General features: G+C 41.7%; 1 protein-coding gene across 5 annotated transcripts in view; it reads right to left on the bottom strand.

Annotated features, from left to right (window-relative positions):
- The window catches only part of rap1gap2b (RAP1 GTPase activating protein 2b), a 46,110-nt gene that overhangs the window by 4,052 nt on the left and 19,558 nt on the right, over positions 1-22,500 (bottom strand). The window contains exons 1-17 of one of the 5 annotated variants that reach the window (XM_076273465.1): positions 20,418-20,878; positions 10,364-10,448; positions 8,612-8,647; positions 7,877-7,924; positions 6,911-6,943; positions 6,505-6,723; positions 6,110-6,213; positions 5,777-5,855; positions 5,582-5,635; positions 4,457-4,540; positions 3,559-3,659; positions 2,779-2,908; positions 2,252-2,407; positions 1,786-1,857; positions 1,347-1,433; positions 815-955; positions 100-243 (exon numbers count right to left, since the gene is read on the bottom strand). In XM_076273465.1, the coding sequence (XP_076129580.1) occupies positions 100-243; positions 815-955; positions 1,347-1,433; positions 1,786-1,857; positions 2,252-2,407; positions 2,779-2,908; positions 3,559-3,659; positions 4,457-4,540; positions 5,582-5,635; positions 5,777-5,855; positions 6,110-6,213; positions 6,505-6,723; positions 6,911-6,943; positions 7,877-7,924; positions 8,612-8,647; positions 10,364-10,448; positions 20,418-20,548 (1,704 nt within the window). In that variant the 5' untranslated portion in view covers positions 20,549-20,878. Of the gene's footprint in view, positions 1-99; positions 244-814; positions 956-1,346; positions 1,434-1,785; positions 1,858-2,251; positions 2,408-2,778; positions 2,909-3,558; positions 3,660-4,456; positions 4,541-5,581; positions 5,636-5,776; positions 5,856-6,109; positions 6,214-6,504; positions 6,724-6,910; positions 6,944-7,876; positions 7,925-8,611; positions 8,648-10,363; positions 10,449-20,417; positions 20,879-22,500 lie in introns of those variants that run through there. The other 4 variants (XM_076273466.1, XM_076273468.1, XM_076273467.1 and 1 more) reach the window with 4 other exon arrangements.

The raw sequence follows: 22,500 nt of genomic DNA, 5'->3' as shown, positions 1-22,500 counted from the left end.
ACTAAATTGACCGCTAACATCATCCCCCTCTGCAGACACAAATTGAAAGAGCTCTCTGAAAGTGTGAAAGTGAAATAACAACCCCTTCCATGCACTCACCCCTTTGCCGCCATCCGCCCCCACCTGCGTCAGCCCGCTGCCACTGAGGCTGGTGGGAACGCCTCCGCCCACCATGGAGTAGCGGTTGTTCTTGTGCGAGCCCACCATCGTGTCCATGGAGTGGCTTCGCACTCTCATCGCCCGCTGCGGGGGGTGGCAGAGATAATGGGTTATGATTGGCGGCGGCAGAGACAGAAGTGGCAGAAAGTCGGGTAATGAATGAACATCTAATGGCTCTCACAGTTCAACTAACATAATATCAATCAGACCAGGGACTAAGTGTGGAGAAAGTGAGAAGAGGTTGAGATAAAGATTACATTACATTGCACAAGACATGGCAGACAGCTGCAAGATACACATGAATTATATATATATATTTTAAGAATTGGAGATGATATTGAAAAGATTAGATGGTAAAACAAAGAGAGACACTCCATAGATAGGTGGAGAGATAAAGAATAGAGCAAGCAGGAGAGCAAAAAAGACAGAGACATAGACAGAGAGAGAGAGAGAGGCATTGACAAAAGAAGTATTGAGGCAGACATGCAGACAGACACTAGAGGGCGCTCAGCATCCATTTTCAGATTAGATGCTTATTTTGAGCAATGAGCCACTAAAAGGGCTCCCAGTTAGAGCCTTAATGAAACACAGAGCTCAGGCTGAAGGCGTTTGCCGCGCTGCCTGCTTTATGTAATGCTGTGCTGTGGGCACCAACCTTAATGGACTCGATTAGCCCACTGTGACCCCCGTTCTCCATTTTGTCTTCCTCTGAGCTAAGTGGAAGCCCCAGCATGACCTGTGTCTGTCTGTGGAGCTCGTCGTGGAGGTTGTCGAGCAGGGCAGCCCGCGTCCGTTCCTGACAAAACGAAGATGTATTCATACACACGCACACACACACACACACACACACACACACACACACACACATATGCACATCAGCACATGTGCAAAAATGCAGATATCACATTCATGCATGAATACACACACAAACACACACACACACACACACACACACACACACACACACACACACACACACACACACACACACACACACACAAATTCCAACATATGGAAGTATAAACTGACACCAAAAGAACCATTTTTTATTCAAATGCAAACACATACACGCACACACACACACACACATACACAGACACACACTCAGCACTGACGCAACAATGCGGGAGTGCTTTGCTGAAAAGGGAGCAGTCCCTCAGATAGCGTCCTGCTGGGCTCACACTCACCTCCAGCTTAGCGAAGCGTTCCGCCTTATAGCAGGCATTCTCCGCGTTGATCAGCTTCGTCAGCAGGAACTCTCTGAATTCGGGGCCCTGGGCAGAAAGACAGGCAGGGAGCCACACCTCAGCAGGTGTACACACAAAGACCGAGCAGAGCTGATATGGAAATGTGGCTCACTATCTTTAACTAACACCTAATAAGTAATTTTAAGAGGATAGCCTAAAATATTCGACGTACTAGGATAGCATACTGTGGGGAAAGAAGAGCATTAACTATTGCTATCTAACTGGAAACTAATGGATTATCTTTCGGTCTTCCCAGAAACAACACTCAAATGTCATGAACTGCCTCTGACTTGACACGTTTTGAGAGTCACATCTTGGGCTCCTCCAGAACACTATAAAGGTGGTTATAGGATGTTATGAGATGAGATAATGCACTCACCTTTTTAAAGACAGGTGGGTTTGGCAGAGGTGGACCAAAGCATGGGACATCTTCACGTGCTGTTACAGACACCTGCAAGATACATGAAACTGAATTATGACATGTCTTTTTCTGTTTTACATGATGTGTAATTGATTCCACTAGGGTCAAAAAACACTGACGATAGGAACAGAGCTACTACTACTGAATAGCTTTACATTGATGGAGAGGTTAATGCTCTCAGGCAACTGCCATTATCTTGGTACCTTATATGTAGTAAAAAGGAAGGGATCGCCGGAGCACAGAGATGCTAAAGTTGCTTATTTTTATTTTTGAATAGTGCAGCAAAAGGCTCCATGGATGAAGTTGTAACCAAACAAAAAAAAAAAGCAATTTTAACATCTGTGTGCTCTGGTGATTCCATCCTTTTTACTGCACGACTGGTCTTCTTACCAGAAGTGCGGTGGAATGACCATTTTTTACTTACCTTATATGTCGTGTCATCTGTGCATGGGTTGTCCACTTGCACTATAATATAGGCATGGAGGAAGTTGGATGCAATCAGATCAGGCACAAATGGTGTGGCCCCTTCCTGGAACACCACTGCAACAATGTCATTTCCTATATGTCGCTTCCTCTGTAGCTATGGCACAATAAAGAGAGGGAGATGTATGAAAAACCTGTAACACCTGACAGCATGTCTGTGGGAACATTTTAAATAACTCTTTATGACTGATGACACACTTTAAGTGTGGTGCAAGAGTCTTTGAACATCTGACCCCACCCCATCACTTAATCAAACACACTTGCCCCAAGACACTTACCTGTGTCAGGAAAGAGTTATTTTATTGATATGCAACGCAAGAATATGAATGGTCAAGCATGGCTACCATTCACATGATAGATGATTAATCAAAATCATTCTGGATTACATTGCTCTGTGTATGCACCCAGACTTTTTCATTACAGCATGGATTAATGTCTTATGGGAGATGACTGACTGACTGAGGCTACCTGCTGTGTGTCTCCCTCTGTGTAGGGCAGCTTTGTGGAGACGTGGAACATGAGCTCCTGCTCGCGGAACACCGTGTAGACCGACTGAGTGCCCGTCTGGCCATGAGAGACATCTAGGCCTCCACGGAACCTGACCAACATGAGGAGAAGATGTCGGGATTAGTGGAGTGATTGACACATACAAATAATAATATACATAACATTCTCCCTATCTCTTCCTCTTCCTCTCTCTCTCTCTCTCTCTCTCTCTCACACACACACACACACACACACACACACACACACAAACCACTAACAAAAAAACAGACAGACAGACTTACAAACATTCAAATACACACAGACAAACACATACATACACACACTCACTCAGGTGTACAGACGACTTGTATTTGTACCTCCGGAAATTCAGCTGCTTGCACTCAAATCAATAGAAAGGTCTTGAGCCAAAACTCCCACAGTGTATTAAATGTTTGCCTTCTCTGTTTGGTTGAAGTTTGGTGGAAGGGGCTCTAAGGACTGCTAAGAACCGCTGTGCAAATGCAATCTATTTACCATCACTTTATTTTTAGCCCTGAAGTACTTTTCATTCATACCAGCTGTTTGCTCAGCTCACCGCTGGTTTCCCTATCCTCCTTGCTCAGTCCTCCTACTGCATCATAACACACTAAATATTCTACCCACCACTGCTTTTCTGGTCCTCTCTCTCTCTCTCTCTCTTTCACTCTTTCTTTTCTTACAGTTTCTATTCCTCTATCACTCTCTCTCTCTCCTCCTTCTCACCCTTTGAAGTCCTGCAGGTCTACGCAGTCTCCCAGAATGCTGAGGAACTCAGTGAAAGCAGGCGTCTCCTCGTTGTTCCTGAAGAGCTCTTCCTCAGATATCTACAACAGAGCAGTCAGACCAGGGAGAGATTAGGATCTGGGCACCAGGAAGAAGCAAGCCAGGATTATGGTGGTAATTTAGATAACGTAAATGTGATTAAGTAGCCTGACGTCGTCATACTCAATTCTAGTCAGAATTTAAAATTGATACTGCTCCATTGGGAACCGATACAGGTTGAAACACGCACCATACAAATGCCTTAACATTGTTTTCTGGTTATTGCGCTGTCAATATCTTGTACAACAGACGTGATAGCGAAATCTAAATGTCTACCTTAGCAACAGTGATTTGTTAGGAAGAACCGAGAAGAATGAAATACTTTTTACAGACATACTGTAAGCTAATATTTTGTCACTAGCAACCTACAACGGTCCTCTGTCAAACACAGATTTTCAGCTCTGAACAAAACCGTTCAGGAGTTCTGGTCCAAACCGTGACTCCGAACAGCTGGTATCGGGCATATTTGCTCCAAAACAGAACAAGAACAGACCGAACTTCCCGACTTCAAATGTTGTGGACAGGGCTAAGTTCGTCTGGCATCCAGGCTAGTGATTAAGTGGACAGAGAATAAGCTTAGCATACCACTGCGTAGGCACAAGTTACCCAGTGTAGGTAATTTGCGTTGGAACAAAATGATAACTTTAATTATAACTACAATATATAGCTAACTCCCCATCCAATATTGTCAAACTGATAGTGACAGAGTACTGTGTATGCAACTGGTCACATTTATGGGCTGAAATGTGCAGAGTTATACAGAATACGGAATAAGGCTTTACTTAGGAAGTGCTCTCACCTGTCCAAACCTCTGGTAGACAATGCCAAACTTGAATGTGTTGTTCACTTCATGTTCATCATAACTGACTATCAACTGGGAACCCTGTGAAATATAAAAAAATAATAATAATTAAATGTCTCTACAAACAGACACACGTATATGTGATGAGAGCATTCAATCTGAGATTTACTTTGATATGGGGCTTTACTCATTGTCTGCAAACTTCACAAAAAATAAGCCTACTATAAATGATTGGTAATCTACAGGAAACTATCATAATGGCACATACCCGATTGTACCCTACCTTGCAATATAATGATGATATTGCAACAACCATTTAAAACATCCTTTGGAGTTTCAACACTAAATGTGCTTCTAAATTGTGAAACCCAGCGCTACCTTGAAAGCCTACTAACACAGAGACCAAAGACAGACTGGAGCCTGGCAAAAGACATTTCCTCATTTTGGAGATTTTTCTGGCCAAAAAGAGAAACTCTACTGTGGGAACCCAAGGCCCGATCTCTGAATTCGGACTATTTTAGACTAAACGGAAGTTACTGTGATTGCAACTTCTCCATAAGCCCACTTCCTAAGCATTTGAACTGCCGGTCAATCATTGGGTTTCATCACATTGCAATTTCACTTATTTATTGGCTAACTACTATTGTGGAAGCTGAGCAGCTGTTTTTAAATTCTTCCCAAGATTAAATGGAGAATGGGAATAGTAGGTCAATGGTAAGCTAACTTTTTCCCTTAACAACAATGCATCAATTCAGTAATGCCTTATCGGTGAGATTACTGTATATCATTAAGGAAAATACTGTGGTATTAGTAAATACAAAAAGAGCTGCATTCATTATTTGCATGTGATCATAAAGGCCTGACAAATTACAATCCAGATGGCATATGGGCAATACAAAAGCACTGGAAAGCAATGAGCATTTCATTAATCAACAGAAGTCAACAAGCCAACCCCCAGAGTGCAGCTGGAGTCTCTGAAGGCAATTAATGTCTAAATGCTTTTTTCCTCTATTTAATTGGCTGCATTTATGAATGAGATATTCATACTACTGACATAACTCATATCCTATTCTACAGTATTTGTAAGACTTTTCCCCCATGTATTTGTTTTATAGAACTCACCTTTGGATACAACACCGGCTGGAATTTCAGGTTGACAATGTCTTCGCACAGAAGCTGGTTGAGAGAGAAAGGATAGGGAAGATGAGAGAGTAGAAATAAACAGAGATCCGTTTTAAAAGAGTGAGTTACATTCTAAGGACATTATTTTGGAGGTCATGTATCAAGGTGTATGAGGTAATACCACAGTGTGCAAACCTTAGCTAACTGGGCAATGCTCGGCATCTCCGGTAGGCCTGCCAGAGAGATTCTGTCGTAGACTGTCTTTGACTGACATCTGAAAACACACAAACAATAAATCAAGACCTGAGTTAGTTGGAAAGCAAGACTGCTCTCTCTAAACAGATTGCTGTAAGCATCCTGATTCATCATGTTTAAAATGGCTGACATTTGCCAGCTGTTGGTTCAAGTCCTGTGGTGTTTTATTTTTCCATGCAGTCTAAGCACAAGCAGACAACAGCTGCCAAGAATGGACCTGGTCATGTGCTGGGTCCACCCCAGGGTCCGGTTTAGAACTGGGACAGGGCTTACCTGAGGATGATGTGCAGGTACTCCTGGTCCTCCTGCTCCTCATGTCTCATGGAGAGAATAAGGTTGCCATGGCTGCTTGCTGTGCAGTAGAAATTGAGATGCTCCTGCAAGAGTGGGAGGTGTTTTTAGTTCAGGAAGGCAGCTTTCAATAAAACAAGGGCAATACAGTTGATAAAATTAATTTAAATTAAGGCAATGTATCAACTCGGAAATTTCATTTCATGGTTTCCTCTGCAATTAAAAGGTTATTATCGAAACATTGAGGTTGCAGAGAAGAGGCAACCATTAAGCAGTGTCGAAAACAATTCAGCACTGTAAACACAACAATACAAGACTTAAACTTATAAACTTATCTTATATGAGCTTATATTAATTTATGTAATGTAGTGGCTCACCTTTCCCAGGAAGTGCTTGCGATAGGCACGGGCTGCACTGTTCCTCTCCAGCCAGTAGCCAAACCCCCCCTCAGGGCCTGTCCCCTCACCATCCTGCCCGTTACAGGCGCTGGTGTCCTTGCTGGACGGGGCGGCACCGTCGGTCTCACCGTCCTCTATCCAGTAGCCGCCAAACTGAGGCAGAATGACCTGGGGATACGGCTCTCCCCTCTGTAGGACCTGTGTGTGTGAACATATAGGAAAACCCAGATGGAACACTTCAAACACTTTCTCATTTGGGCTTATCCTCGAGCAGATGTTTTGACAAGGCTTGGTGTGTGTGTGTGTGTGCTCGGGAGAGATTAAGCGTAAGACTGAGGCTATAATCTGAACATTCATTTGAGGGTCTGCACACTGACTCACTCACCTCCTCAATCCCTGGATATGGAATGTAGTCGTCCTGGAGGAGACATGCCACAGTAAGTATTAAGTCATGCACGGTCAGACAAAGACATTTTCCCCTTCAAACACATTCCCCTTAACCTGTTCAAATTAGAACCGGTGAGGGTGGTACAGAATGATGATGACGGCTGACTCTGGGCATGCTCTGGGGAATGAGCAGACATATTACACGCTAATCATGGCTGCCAGGATGAGAGTGCAGGTCATTTTGAAAAGACAGAAGCGATGAAGGGATATAGAGATGTTGGAGAGGATGGCAAAGACACAAATGAGTCATGGGGTACATGACATAACGCGCGATGAAGGAATTACCACGGCAGACTGCTACAATCTGACATCACTTTCTTGTTTGGGACTTATTCAGGCTTAGAGCTTTTACTATATCCTCAATCATGGCCATAACTACAGAGAACATGATAACAATACAACACCCAAACTTTACTTAATTTCATCCACCACTTAACACCCAGTACACAGGCCTGACTACAGCTCACAGCACACATGGCAAACCCACACTTTCACCTTGGGAAACAACCTTGTCATAGGAACAGATCACACCTGTTCCTGTGTGTCTTATTCACACAGCAATGTCAAGGTCAAATGAAGGTATCCATGGCTGATGGTATGGCTCATGGATTGATCATGCAAGATCAACAACACAACATGACAAAACACTCAGACCAAGGTTTCAGTATTCTTATTAATATATACACTTATTAATAAAATGAGCTCACTTCAGCACCAAAGTAAACTGTAAAGCTACTAAACTATAGTAATGTAGTAATGTAGTGATGCTGTATCATCCAAATCTTATATTAAATAACAACCATGGATTCCATCTTGGTAACCACATACAGCTGAAATTGGCATCATGTTCCTGATGGTTCTTGGTATGAGTGTTAGCTTTGCTGTGGTAACATGCAACCCAGACCTTGAGTCTCTGTGGGCCTGTCCTCATCTCTTCCACCTCAGAAACCTGCTAATGTGGGTCAAGGGTCGAGGTCAAAAGGTCAGGAATCAGGGGTCAGACATGACAGATCAGGGATGGGAGGTTAATAGATGACCACAGCACTGCAAACCTAATCATGAGAGGTTGACTTCATTGCATGGACAATGTTCTTTACTGACCTAAATGGGTTATTAAAGCGGTGGGGAAGTTTACGGCTAAATGCAGAAGTTATTGCCAGCTGCAGTCATGAAACTGTAATAGAGGTTTCTGCTTTCATGTAATTATTATTGCTGTCTGTGTTTATAACCCATATGAGAATACTGAATTAACTGCTGTGTTTATATCTTCATACCTATGTAAACATTGCATGCATTAATTCAATATTTAAATGAAACAACAAGCTGTAAATATAAGTACAACTAATGCAGTTACAGCTTATGCATTAAAGTCATAACTCAACTACAGTCTACTACAGTCAACACTTTTCGCCATTTTATGACATATAAACAACTAGTTAATTAATTGGAAATAATTAATTGGAAAGGAAATAATTAACAATGAAAACAATCATTAGTTGCAGCTCAAGTGTTGCAGATATTTTGCAGCGCAGAGATCTCAGTTTGGTTGAGAACTATGAATGAGACTAGAAGCACTCAAGCTCCAGAGAAAGCATAACACCTATATCTCAGTAAGAGCAAGGTTGAAATCAATTCTTACCTCCATTCTGTCCAGCGTGTCAAAGAACTGGCCAGACTGTAAATAGCAGAGAGATAGACACATTCAGCTTGGCACTTAGTTCTTCTTCTGCAAAGTTCTTTTTTGGTCACCTGATCACACCAAATTCATATCTTAGGTTTATCAAACAGCCACAGTCCATCAAAATGAATAGCCAGAACAAGTATTAAGGTTCCATTAAATAGCAGCATTTCATTTAATAAAAGTAAGGATTGTGTCACTTTCCAGTGATGCTATTTCTCGCCATAGTACTTGCCATAAACTTAACACAGCTGGCAAAAATAGATGCGGTCATACGATTTACACTTGTGTTTGTAATAATAGAATAACCATCTGTTGAGCTCTCCAATCATTTCTCTTTTACACACATGTGTGTGCGCACACACAAACACACGTGCACACACACACACAAACACAAACACACACACACACACACACACACACACACACACACACACACACACACACACACACACACACACACACATCCAGGCACTACACACACTGAAAAACATGTAAATTCTTTTTTTTTTCTAAAATCTAAATGTATCTGTTTAAAATGCATTACTGGCATTGTTTTTCAAAGTCAGCAACTATTTTCATCAGTTCCACAGAATCTTTTCTTTGAAGTCTCCCCACCCATGTAAAATAACCTCTTGCCACCCTGTTTGGTGAGAAATTACTGCCCTGAAACTTCCTTTTAAAACTGTTTCTCAAGAACGCACCTCCACCCATTCACACGCCGTGGACAGATGCAAAACATGAAAGTACATGCAGGGTTTGCGCTACACAACTGTTTCACACCATCAGTGTGTTAATTAAGTATCTGTTGTTGACACCTTGTTGCCATTAAAATGTTCAGAAGAAGATTCATTTTTACAACAATGGAACTGCACACATTGCACATTTTTTCTGCATATGGAACATATTGAGCAATGTAGAGTTAAAGGTATTTAAAGTCTTGCAAAGCTGAGATGACTATCTGATTGCTGTGAAATACGGATGATCACACCCAAAGATCATATTGAGCAATGTAGAGTTGAAGGTATTTAAAGTCTTGCAAAGCTGAGATGACTATCTGATTGCTGTGAAATACGGATGATCACACCCAAAGGATGTGAGCTGAGGTGAAATAACTGAGGGTGATATAACTACCAGGGTAGTGCACTTCCTCCTGGCTTTCCTCTGACTAGATATACAAGCTTGACCCATACAAATTACAGCCTTCTACAAAACAAGGTAGTACACCATGTCCTTTCTTTGAATAGACACATATGGTGCAGCCCCTAACCCACTGTGCATGGCATTCAGCTGCCTTGTGGTCTCCCTAATAAAAGGCTTTATTCATACACGTGGAATATGTTTTTTGTATACTTTTTAAAATACCATACAGGGGTTGATGCAGGCTATAACATTCCCCCAAAACAGCAGAGTGGACACCCACATGCTCTTCTATTTCATAGACGTATAGACGTGATACACACATACATACTACAGCCCTCTCTTGTGCTTTCTACACAGTGTTGATAAAGACTATCATTTTCTCTCCATCTATCACAGTGAGATGACACGTGCTTGGCCCCTCACAGAGGGCATTAGGCTTTCTCGCACCTTTCCACTTAAGAACTCCTCTCTGTCCTCTTTCTGTTCTGTGACAGGACCGAGTGCCTTTGACAAATCAGACTGCGGCCAGGATGATTGACATGCACGAGGCCCAGGGCCCCTCTGACTTACCTTCATGGTGGGCGGGGCGGTTCGAGGAGGGGAGGGGGGGCAGTCGGCCAGCGGAACATTGGAGATGGTCAGCAACTCCTGTTTCCTGGAATATGAAAGGCGCTAATCAGAAACTCTGGTGGAGTTGAGCAATGCACCTCTGCTGTAATGTCACTTCACGTCCCTGGGCGTGAAGCAAGTAATGTACAGTGTGCTACTAGTGACGGTTGCAACATTTCCGATCAGACCCAAGTCTTCTGCACATGAACTAGTACTTCTGGTGACCCTGACAAACACACACACACATACACACACACACACACACACACCTGTACACACACACACACACGCACACACACACACACACACACCTGTACACACACACACACGCGCACACGCACACACACACACACACACACTACTATAATGTCTGTAGATTTCACATGTCTGACATTGGACAGATCTGTAACAACATTCTCATATGGACAGGATAAGAAGACAAGACCCATCACACCCTCATTCTCTCTCCTCGACTCATCTAAGCTCCCTCTTTTCTTCCTGAGGTTAGAACAAGTCACACTTTTCCGCCCCATGTCCTTGATTAAGTTAGTGAATAAAAGATGTCTCTGAGATAGGTCCTTTGTCAAATAAATGGACCCCTTTATATCCACTAGGGTTAGGGATTCTGGGCTTTGTGGTGGTTGGACTCCCCTCCGAGTAAATTATTCATTCAGGTTCCACACCTAGGATGGAGTGAGATGGGAGGAGGGATAGACAGAGAGAGAGAAAAACGAACAGCTCTCTAAAAATATCTCCAAGATCCTTCATAAGTTTTCTGTAAATAGGCCCCATGGATCCATCATCGGACGCCTTTCTGGTTTCTTATTAGGGAGACACCAGCAAGTCATCCATAATACCAGCAGAGCGACAGTACGCTCTCGCTCTCCCTCTTTCTCTCTCTCCCTCGCTCCCTCTTTCTCTCTCGCCCTCTTTCTTCCTCTCTGCCTCTTTCTCCGTTGGTCAGTCTCTTCTAGCCTTTAAATTGTACTCACCCAGGACACATTCACCAAAATAATGAAGAGCAAAACAAAACAGCAATGTGTGCAAAACACTGTACAAACACTTCTGCTTCTGTACACCTGCATTCACAGAGGGATACTGATGCACTATGAGCCTTTGTGTTACAGTCAGCTATAGCCTGCAACTGTTCTATTCTTGCGTATAAACCTATGTAAGTACCGTTTAAGGAGAAGTTTACTGTGTAGTAAATGTCTACATATAATCAGTAGAGTAGAGATATATAGAGATATTATTGTGTCTAGAGGTAATTGAAAATAATAGGTAAGTGATTGGTAATAATTGAAATAATGTCTTTTTGTTTCTGACAAGCATCTTTGTGACCTAATTCTGAACCTTCCCAGTTATGAAACTGTCCCCTGCTTGACATGGTCAACTTGGGAGGCATCATTCTAAAATGATGTTCAGGTGAGGTTATCTGAACTGTGCATATCTGCAATACAAGTCCATATTTCTCTGCAGCTCCAGCTGCACAAACTGCAGTCCTCCTGTAAGAATCACTGGATGTGATGTGTGTCCTTTTAGTAACAGAGTGGCCCCTTCCATTTCTATTTTCTTGTTGCTGCGGCAACATGAGAAGGCAATCACCTCCTCCTCCTCCTCCTCCTCCTCCTCACCTTGTTGGCTAAACTATTCAAAAATCGGCGGCGCAGTCAGCGAAGGTCTCAGTAAAGGTCAAATGATAGGTTGCTGCTAGTTCAAACAGCTGTGGCGATGTGAAGAGAGAGATGGATTTGCTTCCCTTTGTACCCTTTGCTTTGGTGATGGACACACATGTTTGTTCCCATTGCTGAGCACAAGCCATGTGATACGGCGATGACATGAAACACTGAATTGATTTAAAAGAAAAAAAAGACGGTATAGAAGAGAAAATGGCTGATCAAATGGTTTGATATTTATGTACGGCTTTACCACAGAACCCTCATATGTTCTCTCCAAATACTACAGAGCGCTACAGCACCCCGATCAATGTCCAACATCAAACCCCACTCCAAATGCTCCCAAAGCCATCAATTTAAACAGGCTTTAAGAAGAAGGAGTTCCCAGCACATGCTGAGCACATCTTCTCTTTTACCTTTCTATCAGTCACTACTCAGCTGTCCATCTTCCCTCTTGCTCTCCACCTCGCATCACTTCTCCCTCCATCCCCTAATCTCCTCTCCCTCTCCTCAGCTGAGCTCACCATGGCCTCTCCTTTCCTCTCCTCACGGCTCCGTCTGATAACATTTGCCCTAATCTGATCCCACCTCTCTGGGATCGGTTCAAGTCTCATCCAGTCTGCATTACTGTAGAACCGATGCTCCAGCTTGGTTCTGAGGAAAACATACCCCCTCCCCCCCCGGCCTTGTCTATCTGTTTTACACTGGAATGAGTGCCATGAGAGACATATATATACATGTGTTTTATCATACGCTTTATCAATGGCATGACACAGACATGCGTTCACCTAGGGCACAAGGAACAGATGAATTAAAAAACTCTTCTTGCTACTGCTCCCACAGTTGACAGTTGGCAGTAGCAATACAATAGTAGTGTGCAATAACAGTATTATAAAGTGACTGACTCATAGAAGTCAGACTGACAAGGTATGTAGTTAGAAAGACTGAGAAACACTTTTCAGAACTGATGGATGATCAGAAAAATCGATTTATGTCTTGGCTTTGTATTGCTTTTGGAGAAGAAAGCGATCCCTTTTTTTTCCCGGCGTTTCAAGTGGAGTAGATTTTTTTTCAGTTTTATCTCAAACGTCTAACTGATAAACTGCACTATTGTCTTGTGTCTATGTTTTTTTCCACTATCTCTCTCTCTCTCACTATGCAATTACAGGAAATGTGCGTAAATTACTACATTATCGTAAACACCATTTCATTCTGTCACCGTGAAGTCTGAAAAGGACAAAATAGAGTACTCTGCTGACAGCAGGACAAAACTGTTTATCAATTTTCCTTCCACTCGTCTCTGATTACAGAGCACACACACAGACACACACAGACACACACACAGACACACACACACGGCTAGCCTTACAGTCCAGTGCTATTTCCCCTCACACCCTGCCTTGCCTCCCCTGGAGGTTTGCCAGAGACAGAACAAAATGTAAATACAGCCCAGCATGTCTACACCTAACCACCTGTTGCTCGGCACAATGGCCCTCACAATGGTAGCGTCTGGAGAAAAGGAGAGAACTGGCAAAAAATCAATAAGTGAATGAATGAGACGGCAGCGAATAAAGGAGTGGCCAAAAAAGAAGACGTGGGCAGAAAATTGGACTGCTAGTGGTAGTGTAGTTAGTAGTTAGTATTTTGCCCCAAATTGCTGCTACATCCTTTTCAGCTATAATGGTTTTTTTGCACTGGGCTTCTGAATCTGGTTTTGATAAAATTATGGAAGAAAACATTGCGAGTGCCTTTCGATGGGAGCTAGGTCACGCTTACGGGCTAAAGCACATTATACAGAGGGTACCATAATGTTCTAGAAAATGTTCATGAATAAAATGTGTTACCAACACTGAATACGTGGCTTTATTTTGTACAGCAATGTAGATGGTTAGATTTTATGACAGTTTAGTAGTAGAATAATCTTTATTATGTCACCTAAATGGTATTTTTAATTAGCCTGGAAGTCAGCCTGAATTTACCCAGCCCAAAAAATTTGAGTGCCTAGTCATTTATGTCACCTGAGCATGCTTGAGTTGATTTTGTTTACAACAAAAAGGCTGCTGCACAGTAAAATTCCAAGAGTTAAAATGACAGAGTAGACTGTTATTGACTCTAATAGAGTTACATTTGCTACAGTTGGAGTAAAATGTACTCTAGCATATTAGTTAAAAAACAGAGTTAAAATCACAAGAGTTAATCATCCACCTCATTTTCTCATTTGGACGCCATTTTAGAAATGTCTTGGGAGATGTTTGCCTAATTATTATTTGGATATTATTCATAAAAAATCAAGTGTTTACTTCTGGTTTATTCCAAAGTCATTCGGTAGCTTTAAGATTTTTTTCTGGACTAGGCTACTAAAAAATTACTTGCAAGTTTGTAGGCTAGCATGTGCTACAGTAAAATAGGCAAATACTGCTAAGCTATCTATAAACGGAGTCTCTGTTATCAAGCCTATAGCTGTTCACAAAGAATAGTCAAAGCGGACAAACATTATAATAATACTAATAATTATAATTATTGTATGTTTGTTACATGCAAGTGTGTAAGGGCTCAGACAAATTACTAACTGGCGGAACGTGCCTTCTGGCATCTCACGTCAGAGACGAACGTTAGTAGCCTATCACCCACTTCCTTCCATTTGAGAGAATGCAGCGACGCGACGGAGCCTGGTTAGAAGAATCTCTCTGAAGTGCAGTTGAAGGTGAGTAGATGTTCATCTAAAATACACTTACTAGAGATTTATTTCACATGTTCCGTAGTATGCCTCGAAAATGATAAACAATAAGCGGTGATGCGAAAGAGGAGTGTAACTTAACGTAAATGTATGGTCAAGATATCATTCTGAAATGTGTTGACCTTCAGGGGCTAACGTTAACGTTAAGTTAACTGCTAACGAAGGTTGAAAGTTAACATGAACGTTAACGTTACCTCTGTGTAACATGAGGTACATGTCAATTCGTGCTCCTGTATTGTACAATGCTATACGTTTTTTTATCATGTTAATATTTACTCAACCAAATATGATACCAGTATAATCGTCTTTAATGGTCAACATTGACTTGGTTAGCAGCTAGCCTATCAGCCAACGTAGCTCTCATTGGCAGCTTAGCATAATGCAAATCAGATATCAAATAAAGGCTATGGTTAGCTTAATGAGGTAACAGTTACTGTTGTTAGCTACTTAACATTAACAGTCATTAATAGGGCAAATTAGCTTAAAGTTCATGCTCTACCAAAAAGCTTGTTTCACGTAAAACAGGCATCCATAAGCATGAATTTGGCCTTCACAAGTTGGTTATTTCAAAACTAGCTGCATTAATTGACTATCAAGGACATGTGTTGATTGCTGAATGTGCATCATTGATAGCATAGAAGACACGTGTTCAGTGCAAAGTGCCAACAGGTGCACGTGCCACATTTACTAGTTTAGTCGGTGTCACTGAGATAGTTGTTACCTGTTTTTTTTTTTAAGAAACTGTTTTAAAAGTAGTGTTGATTTTGTCTGAATGTTTGATTTTATGTTTTCTCAGGATGTTGGTGAAAGTTAAATACCAGGCAGACCAGATACATTAAAATGGTGGAAACTGATGCCACTCTAGAGGATTTATTTAACCAAGGTACTGATTTATTCAATTGTTGCATCACATTTACTAGTTTAGTCAGTGTCACTGAGATAGTTGTTACCTGTTTTTTTTTTTTAAGAAACTGTTTTAAAAGTAGTGTTGATTTTGTCTGAATGTTTAATTTTATGTTTTCTCAGGATGTTGGTGAAAGTTAAATACCAGGCAGACCAGATACATTAAAATGGTGGAAACTGATGCCACTCTAGAGGATTTATTTAACCAAGGTACTGATTTATTCAATTGTTGCATTGTTTAAGTCTATTGTCAGTTTTTTTTTGTAATGTTCTGTTAATTTTTATTTTAGTGTTCCATGAAATTTGATATTTAAGCCAAACACCAAGCTGGACTAAAATGTATGATGAGTTTGGTACAGAAGATTGACAACTATGTGTCTGAAGATGTGGTGAAGGATCCAAAATGTGGTGTATTAAAGCTGAAGCCTGCAGAAGATAATGGTGAGTTGTAATATGGAATGTAGTTAAAACTTGGTACAAGTTTTGTGAATATATCAACAGCGGTTGCAACACATTGTTTTGATGGAATTCCACTCTGTGGGGTTTGTGGATGTTGATTATGTCCGTCTTTGAGCCTATTTAGTGTTTAAAAATCTCAGCCATCAAAGACTACATGACATACAGCCGTCACAGGTACTGGACATGACTATATTACTGATTTATTCTGTCCTCTGCTTTGTAGTAGATGCATTATGTGATTCAGATGACACCACTGCCTTGTCTCCAAATAAGCCCAAGGGAGATGATGGGGTAGAGCAAGTAAGTGGCATTTTTTCCCTAGTTAAATATTGGTAAAATCTTTATGCTGCCCATTAACACAAAGGTAACCTAAACTGAAACCCACACTGAGGTATTTTTTTTTCTTCAAAAAAATTCCACACACTCAGATCTGTGCAAAATGATCTTTCTATTCTAGATTTCGGTCATAGACCCTCTTCAGGAATCCTGAAAAAGGCCCATGACCGAAAGCTATATAAAAAGATAATTTTGCACAGATGTGAGTGTGTGGATTTGTCATGCTGTGCTTGACTTTTGACTTTAAATCCCAGCATCTCAACCACCAGATGAACAGCATTATTTGTCTCTTTTAAATGATTGAACTTGAAATGAAACCATTTCATAAGTATTTCTGCATACAAATTGTAATGAATCTGTTTAAGATCAAATACATTGTTTACAGTGCACTGAATTTCACATTGATCTCCATTTCTCAAGGTCACCGAGAACTGTCGGTAGAGGGAAAAAAAACAAAACAAAAAAACAATCGGATTCACTTAGCTCGAAATGCAGCAAGGAAGCTACTGTGCTACACTCTAGGGGCATGTTCCTGAGCCCTAATGTTCATGACCCCAGAGTGTAGCGCTGTAGCTGCACAGTCGCTTTAGCTGCTGGCTTTAGCAACTCGAGCTATGTAAAACCGATTGTTTTCGTTTTACATACTCGGTGACCCAAGAAATGGAGATCTATTTGGAAAATCGCTGGATTTCCCCTTAATGCTGGAACTCACCCTACTTTACACTGTTTTATAGGAACATTTCTATGATCCAGCCAGCGGATCAGGGTACCTGGCCTGACGCATTAGAACAATTCAGAGGAAAGCTTCAGGAACCACAAAGTCCAGCACACAATGAACATAATGGAGGACCAGCTTCTGAAGATGTGCCCGAGCCAGTCCTGAATGAAGAACAGCTGAGAGAGGCGGTATCTCTAATGAAGCATTCTTCTGATGAAGAAGTTGTGCGGCTGAAGGTGAACGTTTGATTATCGTCAGAAAAAATGGTCCATGACCCTCAATCACCTCATATGCTTGCAACATTCTCTCGATTCGTGGATGTAATGGATCAGATTGAGCAAGACTGTGTTACTGTTTGGTGAGATTTCAGCGAACCTTCTTGAGAGGTGGTCAACTATGTTCAAAGAGAAGACTATTAAACAGAGTAAAGGTCTTTCTTCCTCCAGCATCGAACTGCAAAAAAGGATCCAGGTAGCAGAATCACCACATGGGCTGTGTCCCGGTAGAACACTCAGGTTAAAGTGTGGTGAGACTGGGTGTTTCAGGGACATTTTCTGGCTTTTAGAAAACATTTGGAAATGTTACATGAGTATAGCGTTAATAATGTTCATGTTTTGGAAAATAACTGTAGTGAACACAGAAGTAATGATTTGGCGGTAGATTTTGATACAGTGGTTCCTGTTATGCATTCTGCTGTACATGAGATACAGGTTAAGGAAACTATTCAGTTTTTTGAGTGATAAGCAAAGTGTTGAGGAAATGAATCATACTTTAAGTCATCTTGAAAATCTCTTCTAGGCCCCATCCATTGGATCATGCCTTAGGTATGAGCTACACCAGGCGCGTAACTGAAGCGTTCCGTTCGCGACGCGTAAAATTCATTTTAAATGAATGGTCTATTTTTTTCGAACGTACGCGCCGCTATCACGTCTGATGTAGCTACCGCCATTGATTATAGTGGCAGCTAATTGTTGCAGCAGACGCTATGCGAACGTAATGCTTCAGTTACGCGCCTGGTGTAGCTTCACTGTTAGAATGTGTGGACTTAAACATGTCGGTGATGCTAGAATGTTTCAGTACAGGCTGTAGAGTGAGTAAAATTGGTATGTAAGCTAATGTATCACTAACAACAACTTGATATTATGTTCTAGTGGCTTTGTTCCATTTGATGCCAAATGTGTTGTACATGCATTTACAAAAGGAAAAAAAAAATGAAACTTTTTATATTGTATATTGATACATTAACTTAATATTTTGTAATAAATATATTTTCAATCATTTGTCTGTATGTCCTTCAGATTTTGTAGAGCTTGATAAAGACAAGCAAAATGGTGACTCTAGCAAGAGTAGCTGGGAATAAACTCTGAATAGAGATAAACTAAGATTACCCCATTAAGAGTTAAGATGACTCTGGAAAGAGTTGTTGGCTTATAGAGTAGATTTTTCTTTACTCCCTGTGGAGTTTATCTTGGTGATTTTTCAGCTCTCTATAGAGTAAATTTAACTCTGAAAAATGTGCTCTAGGAGAAGAGTCAAATTTACTCTCTGTGGGGTGGGACCAATGGGTCTCTATGACAGAGTCAGAATCGACTCTATTAGAGTTGAAAACAACTCTGACAATTTTACTGTGTGCTAGAGAAGCTAGATGTTTAGATTTGGCTATAGCATCTGTTATACAAGATATTGACAGTGCAATAACTTTAAAAAATTAACTAACTTAAAAAAATAACTATTAATTAAAGCAAGATCAATGTTTTTGGCTGTGCTCCTTAGAGGATTCACATATTTCGCAGCTTTGATTGGTGAGGTCTATCCAATTGCATGCAATTACACGCCCATAATCAAATCCAATGGACTTTGGCTAATTTTTAATCCAAAACAACCAAGATTATGCACAGTAAATTATTTTCTGATTCATTTTGAAAGCACATCTGCTATGGAATGGAACTACAAACTATATCTGTATATATGTATAGTTTGCCTGTTATATATAGTTTGCCTGTTTCTATAAAGCTTGTTTTAAATATGGTTTAGGGTTATGGCCAAATCCTAAATTATACTGCTGGTTTCTGCCCAGATTTACTAATTTTATTACACTCTCAGTCATAAACATGTTTCAACAAGCCAATCATTATCTGAGAGCGTGCTAAGATATCTTTTTTTTGCATTTGGCATTTAAAATGTAATTTTGAAAGCTTGTCACCCAGTATATTAAGCCTATTGAATCCTTTGGTCATGGCTGTATCATTATAATCAACCCATGATGGCAGGACAAAAGGTTGCAATTATCCAAATGTACACACTATTCTGGCATGCATGCATATGGGCATGCAAATGGGATTTTCAATAGATAGATAGATAGATAGATAGATAGATAGATAGATAGATAGATACTTTATTGATCCCCAAGGGGAAATTCAAGAATGCCAGATGGCAAATGCCGGATGGCAAATGAGTTAAACATACATGTGAAAGGATGTTATACTGAAATAATCCAGGAGGCGAGACAGCCTGATAACAGTCATCAAAGTGTGTCAGTACTACAGGTCTTAATACAGAAATATAGACAGCTTTTGCATGGTGAAATATAGCTATGGTTAGAAATAGAAAATGTAAAATTGTGTATAGATTACATTTTAGGCATCTGGTTTAAGTTCAAGTTAAACTGCAAATGTAATACCCTGTCCTGTGTTTATAGTATCTGTTCATTCATTTCATATTGCCTTCTAGTAGTATGAGCACAGTCGAGAGAAGGAAGCATCTGTCACATGAAAATCATGCTTTCAGACCAGCATGTCCCCTCATGCAGAAATAAAACCCTCCCAACTTTTACTGATTAGATGCACCAAGTCAAACAAATTTGCAAACATGCAAAATTAGTTATATGTTTATGCCATCAAAGTCATATAGGGTGTGGAGAGGGGAGAAGTCACACTCTAATGCCACATGTGTTATGTGTACGCCCTCAAAGCCACAGAAACCAACGTGTTCAATGTGCAACAACACTTTCTAGAATGCAGTGTTTCAATGTTCAAAGTTGCAAACCATCCCCAAATACTGACATACACAAAGACCAGTAAATAGCCTACACATGCCCACACACACACACACACACAATCACATATAGCTTCAGTGTACAATTTTTCCTTCAGTTCTGGATGTGAGCAAGTTTTTTTTAGTACGCACCACAGCTCCTCTCCTTCCCCTTCCCTCTGCCTCTCGCGTTGTTTACGGGACCGGTGCAGGAGTCCGATCATAGCCACGGTTGCCCGGATCCCTGCTCTCCTGGAGCGGATCCTGGCAGCGGACTCGGCCATGGGTGCCTCTCCGAGCTGCCGTATTCCCGGGCAAAAATCACAAAGAACCGCCAGTGTGGTGCTGTCTGTCTCTCTCTTGCTCTGTCTGAATGTCCTTCTCTCTCACCACCTACCCTCAGAGAGTCTCTGTCTCGGTCTCCGTCTCTCTCTTTATGTCTGACCCTCCCTCCCTCTCTCTCTCTCTCTCTCTCTTTCCTGTATCTCAGGGCTGCTCTCTCTCTCCTGAGAGTCTGCTCACACAGCCGGTACGGACTCACCGGAGAAGAGAGAGAGCACACAGAAATGCACCCTTCTCTCTCTCTCTTCCTCTTTCTCCCTCTCTCCATTCAGTCTCCTGATTGGGCTTCACCTTGCAGTCACCGTGGCTTTGTTTCTCGTTTCCTCACTTACTCACTCTCTCTCTCTCTCTCTCCCTGTTTCTTTCTCTCTTTCTCTCCCTCTTTTACTCACTCACTCACTCTCTCATTAGCGTGTTCTCACAATCTGCTCAAGCCTATTTTTCACGCACCTTCACACTCGTCTCTCTCTCTCTCTCTTTTTCTCTCTCTCTGTCGTGGGGTGGATGAGGGAAAATCGCTTGTCAGTGCATCCATTTCTTACTATCACTCCAATCGTGTGACTGCACTCTGTAGATCATCTCTCTCTCTCTCTCTCTCTCTCTCTCTGTCCTCCTTTCCCAGATTGTCTTGTGCTTCTTCCTTTTTTTATTGTCTCTGCTAACCCTTCCTCTCTGAGGATTCAACACTGATAGGAAGATCCTATCTGCCTGTATGCACATAAGTGTGAGCATATGCTTGTGTGTGTGTGTGTGTGTGTGTGTGTGTGTGCATGTGTCACGCATGTGTTTGTGTATGTGTGCGTGCACACGTGTGTGCATCCTCTTCTCTATTCCTAGAACATTTGTTCCCATCATGCTGTGCGTCTGACTGTTTCAGTTCCCTCTCTCGGCCCGCTGCTCCATCTGTGCCAGGCGCCTTCATTCAGCAAGCTTCACCACCATCACACACACACACACACACACACACACACACACACACACACACACACACACGCACACACACATGCACACACACACAACCACTTCCACACACAAACCCAGTTTAAATACAGATCAGACCTTGAACAACGCTGCATATAGATGCATCACAGGCCACTTTGGGGGCAGCCGTGGCCTACTGGTTAGTGCTTCGAACTTGTAACCGAAGGGTTGCCGGTTCGAACCCTGACCAGTAGGCTGAAGTGCCTTTGAGCAAGGCACCTAACCCCTCACTGCTCCCCGAGCCCCGCTGTTGTTGCAGGGATTAGTGTCGCTGGGATTAGTGTGTGCTCACTGTTTCACGGATTGGGATAAATGCAGAGACCACAATTTCCCTCACAGGATCTAAAGAGTGTGTATATATATATATATCAGTAATAATTTCCCATGCACACCACAGACAGGGGGCGCTGCTGAGCAGCCGTAGCTCTGCTCCAGCACAGATCGGCGCCAGGGCAGACTGAGCTGGGTGTGTTCCAGAACCTGCTCCTATCAGGTACATAATCAGTGTGTTAACACGCACGCACACACACAAACATACACGCTATATTTCTGCCACTCTAGATCTTTGAGGACCTGTATTACATGATTAGGGAGTGCTGTAGGCCCTTTTCTGCAGTTTTCTGCACTAATTTACCTGTACCTGAGCGTTTTCATGGATTTTGTTATTCAAACCATGCACATTAACATGGCTCATGGTGTACTACTTTCTTTAGAAAAATAATTCAGTCAATATGTGGGTGAACCAGGGGAAACATGTTTATCATCTTCATAGAGAGGTGTGTCATATATCCGCATGTGGCACATGTAGACTGTATACTTTCACAAACAAGTCACAATCATGATGCTTGAGGGAAAATTCACAAAGTGAATTTAACAGCAGAACCGCATGTGCACTTGGATCTCACTCTCAATG

The sequence above is a fragment of the Alosa pseudoharengus genome, unplaced genomic scaffold (assembly GCF_046254945.1).
Source record: "Alosa pseudoharengus isolate Yale_2024_CS ecotype anadromous, Long Island Sound unplaced genomic scaffold, YU_APseudo_1.1 YU_APseudo_1.1_scf_8, whole genome shotgun sequence".
Classification (NCBI taxonomy): Eukaryota; Metazoa; Chordata; class Actinopteri; order Clupeiformes; family Clupeidae; genus Alosa; species Alosa pseudoharengus.
This window is presented reverse-complemented; position numbering and strand designations above follow the sequence as displayed.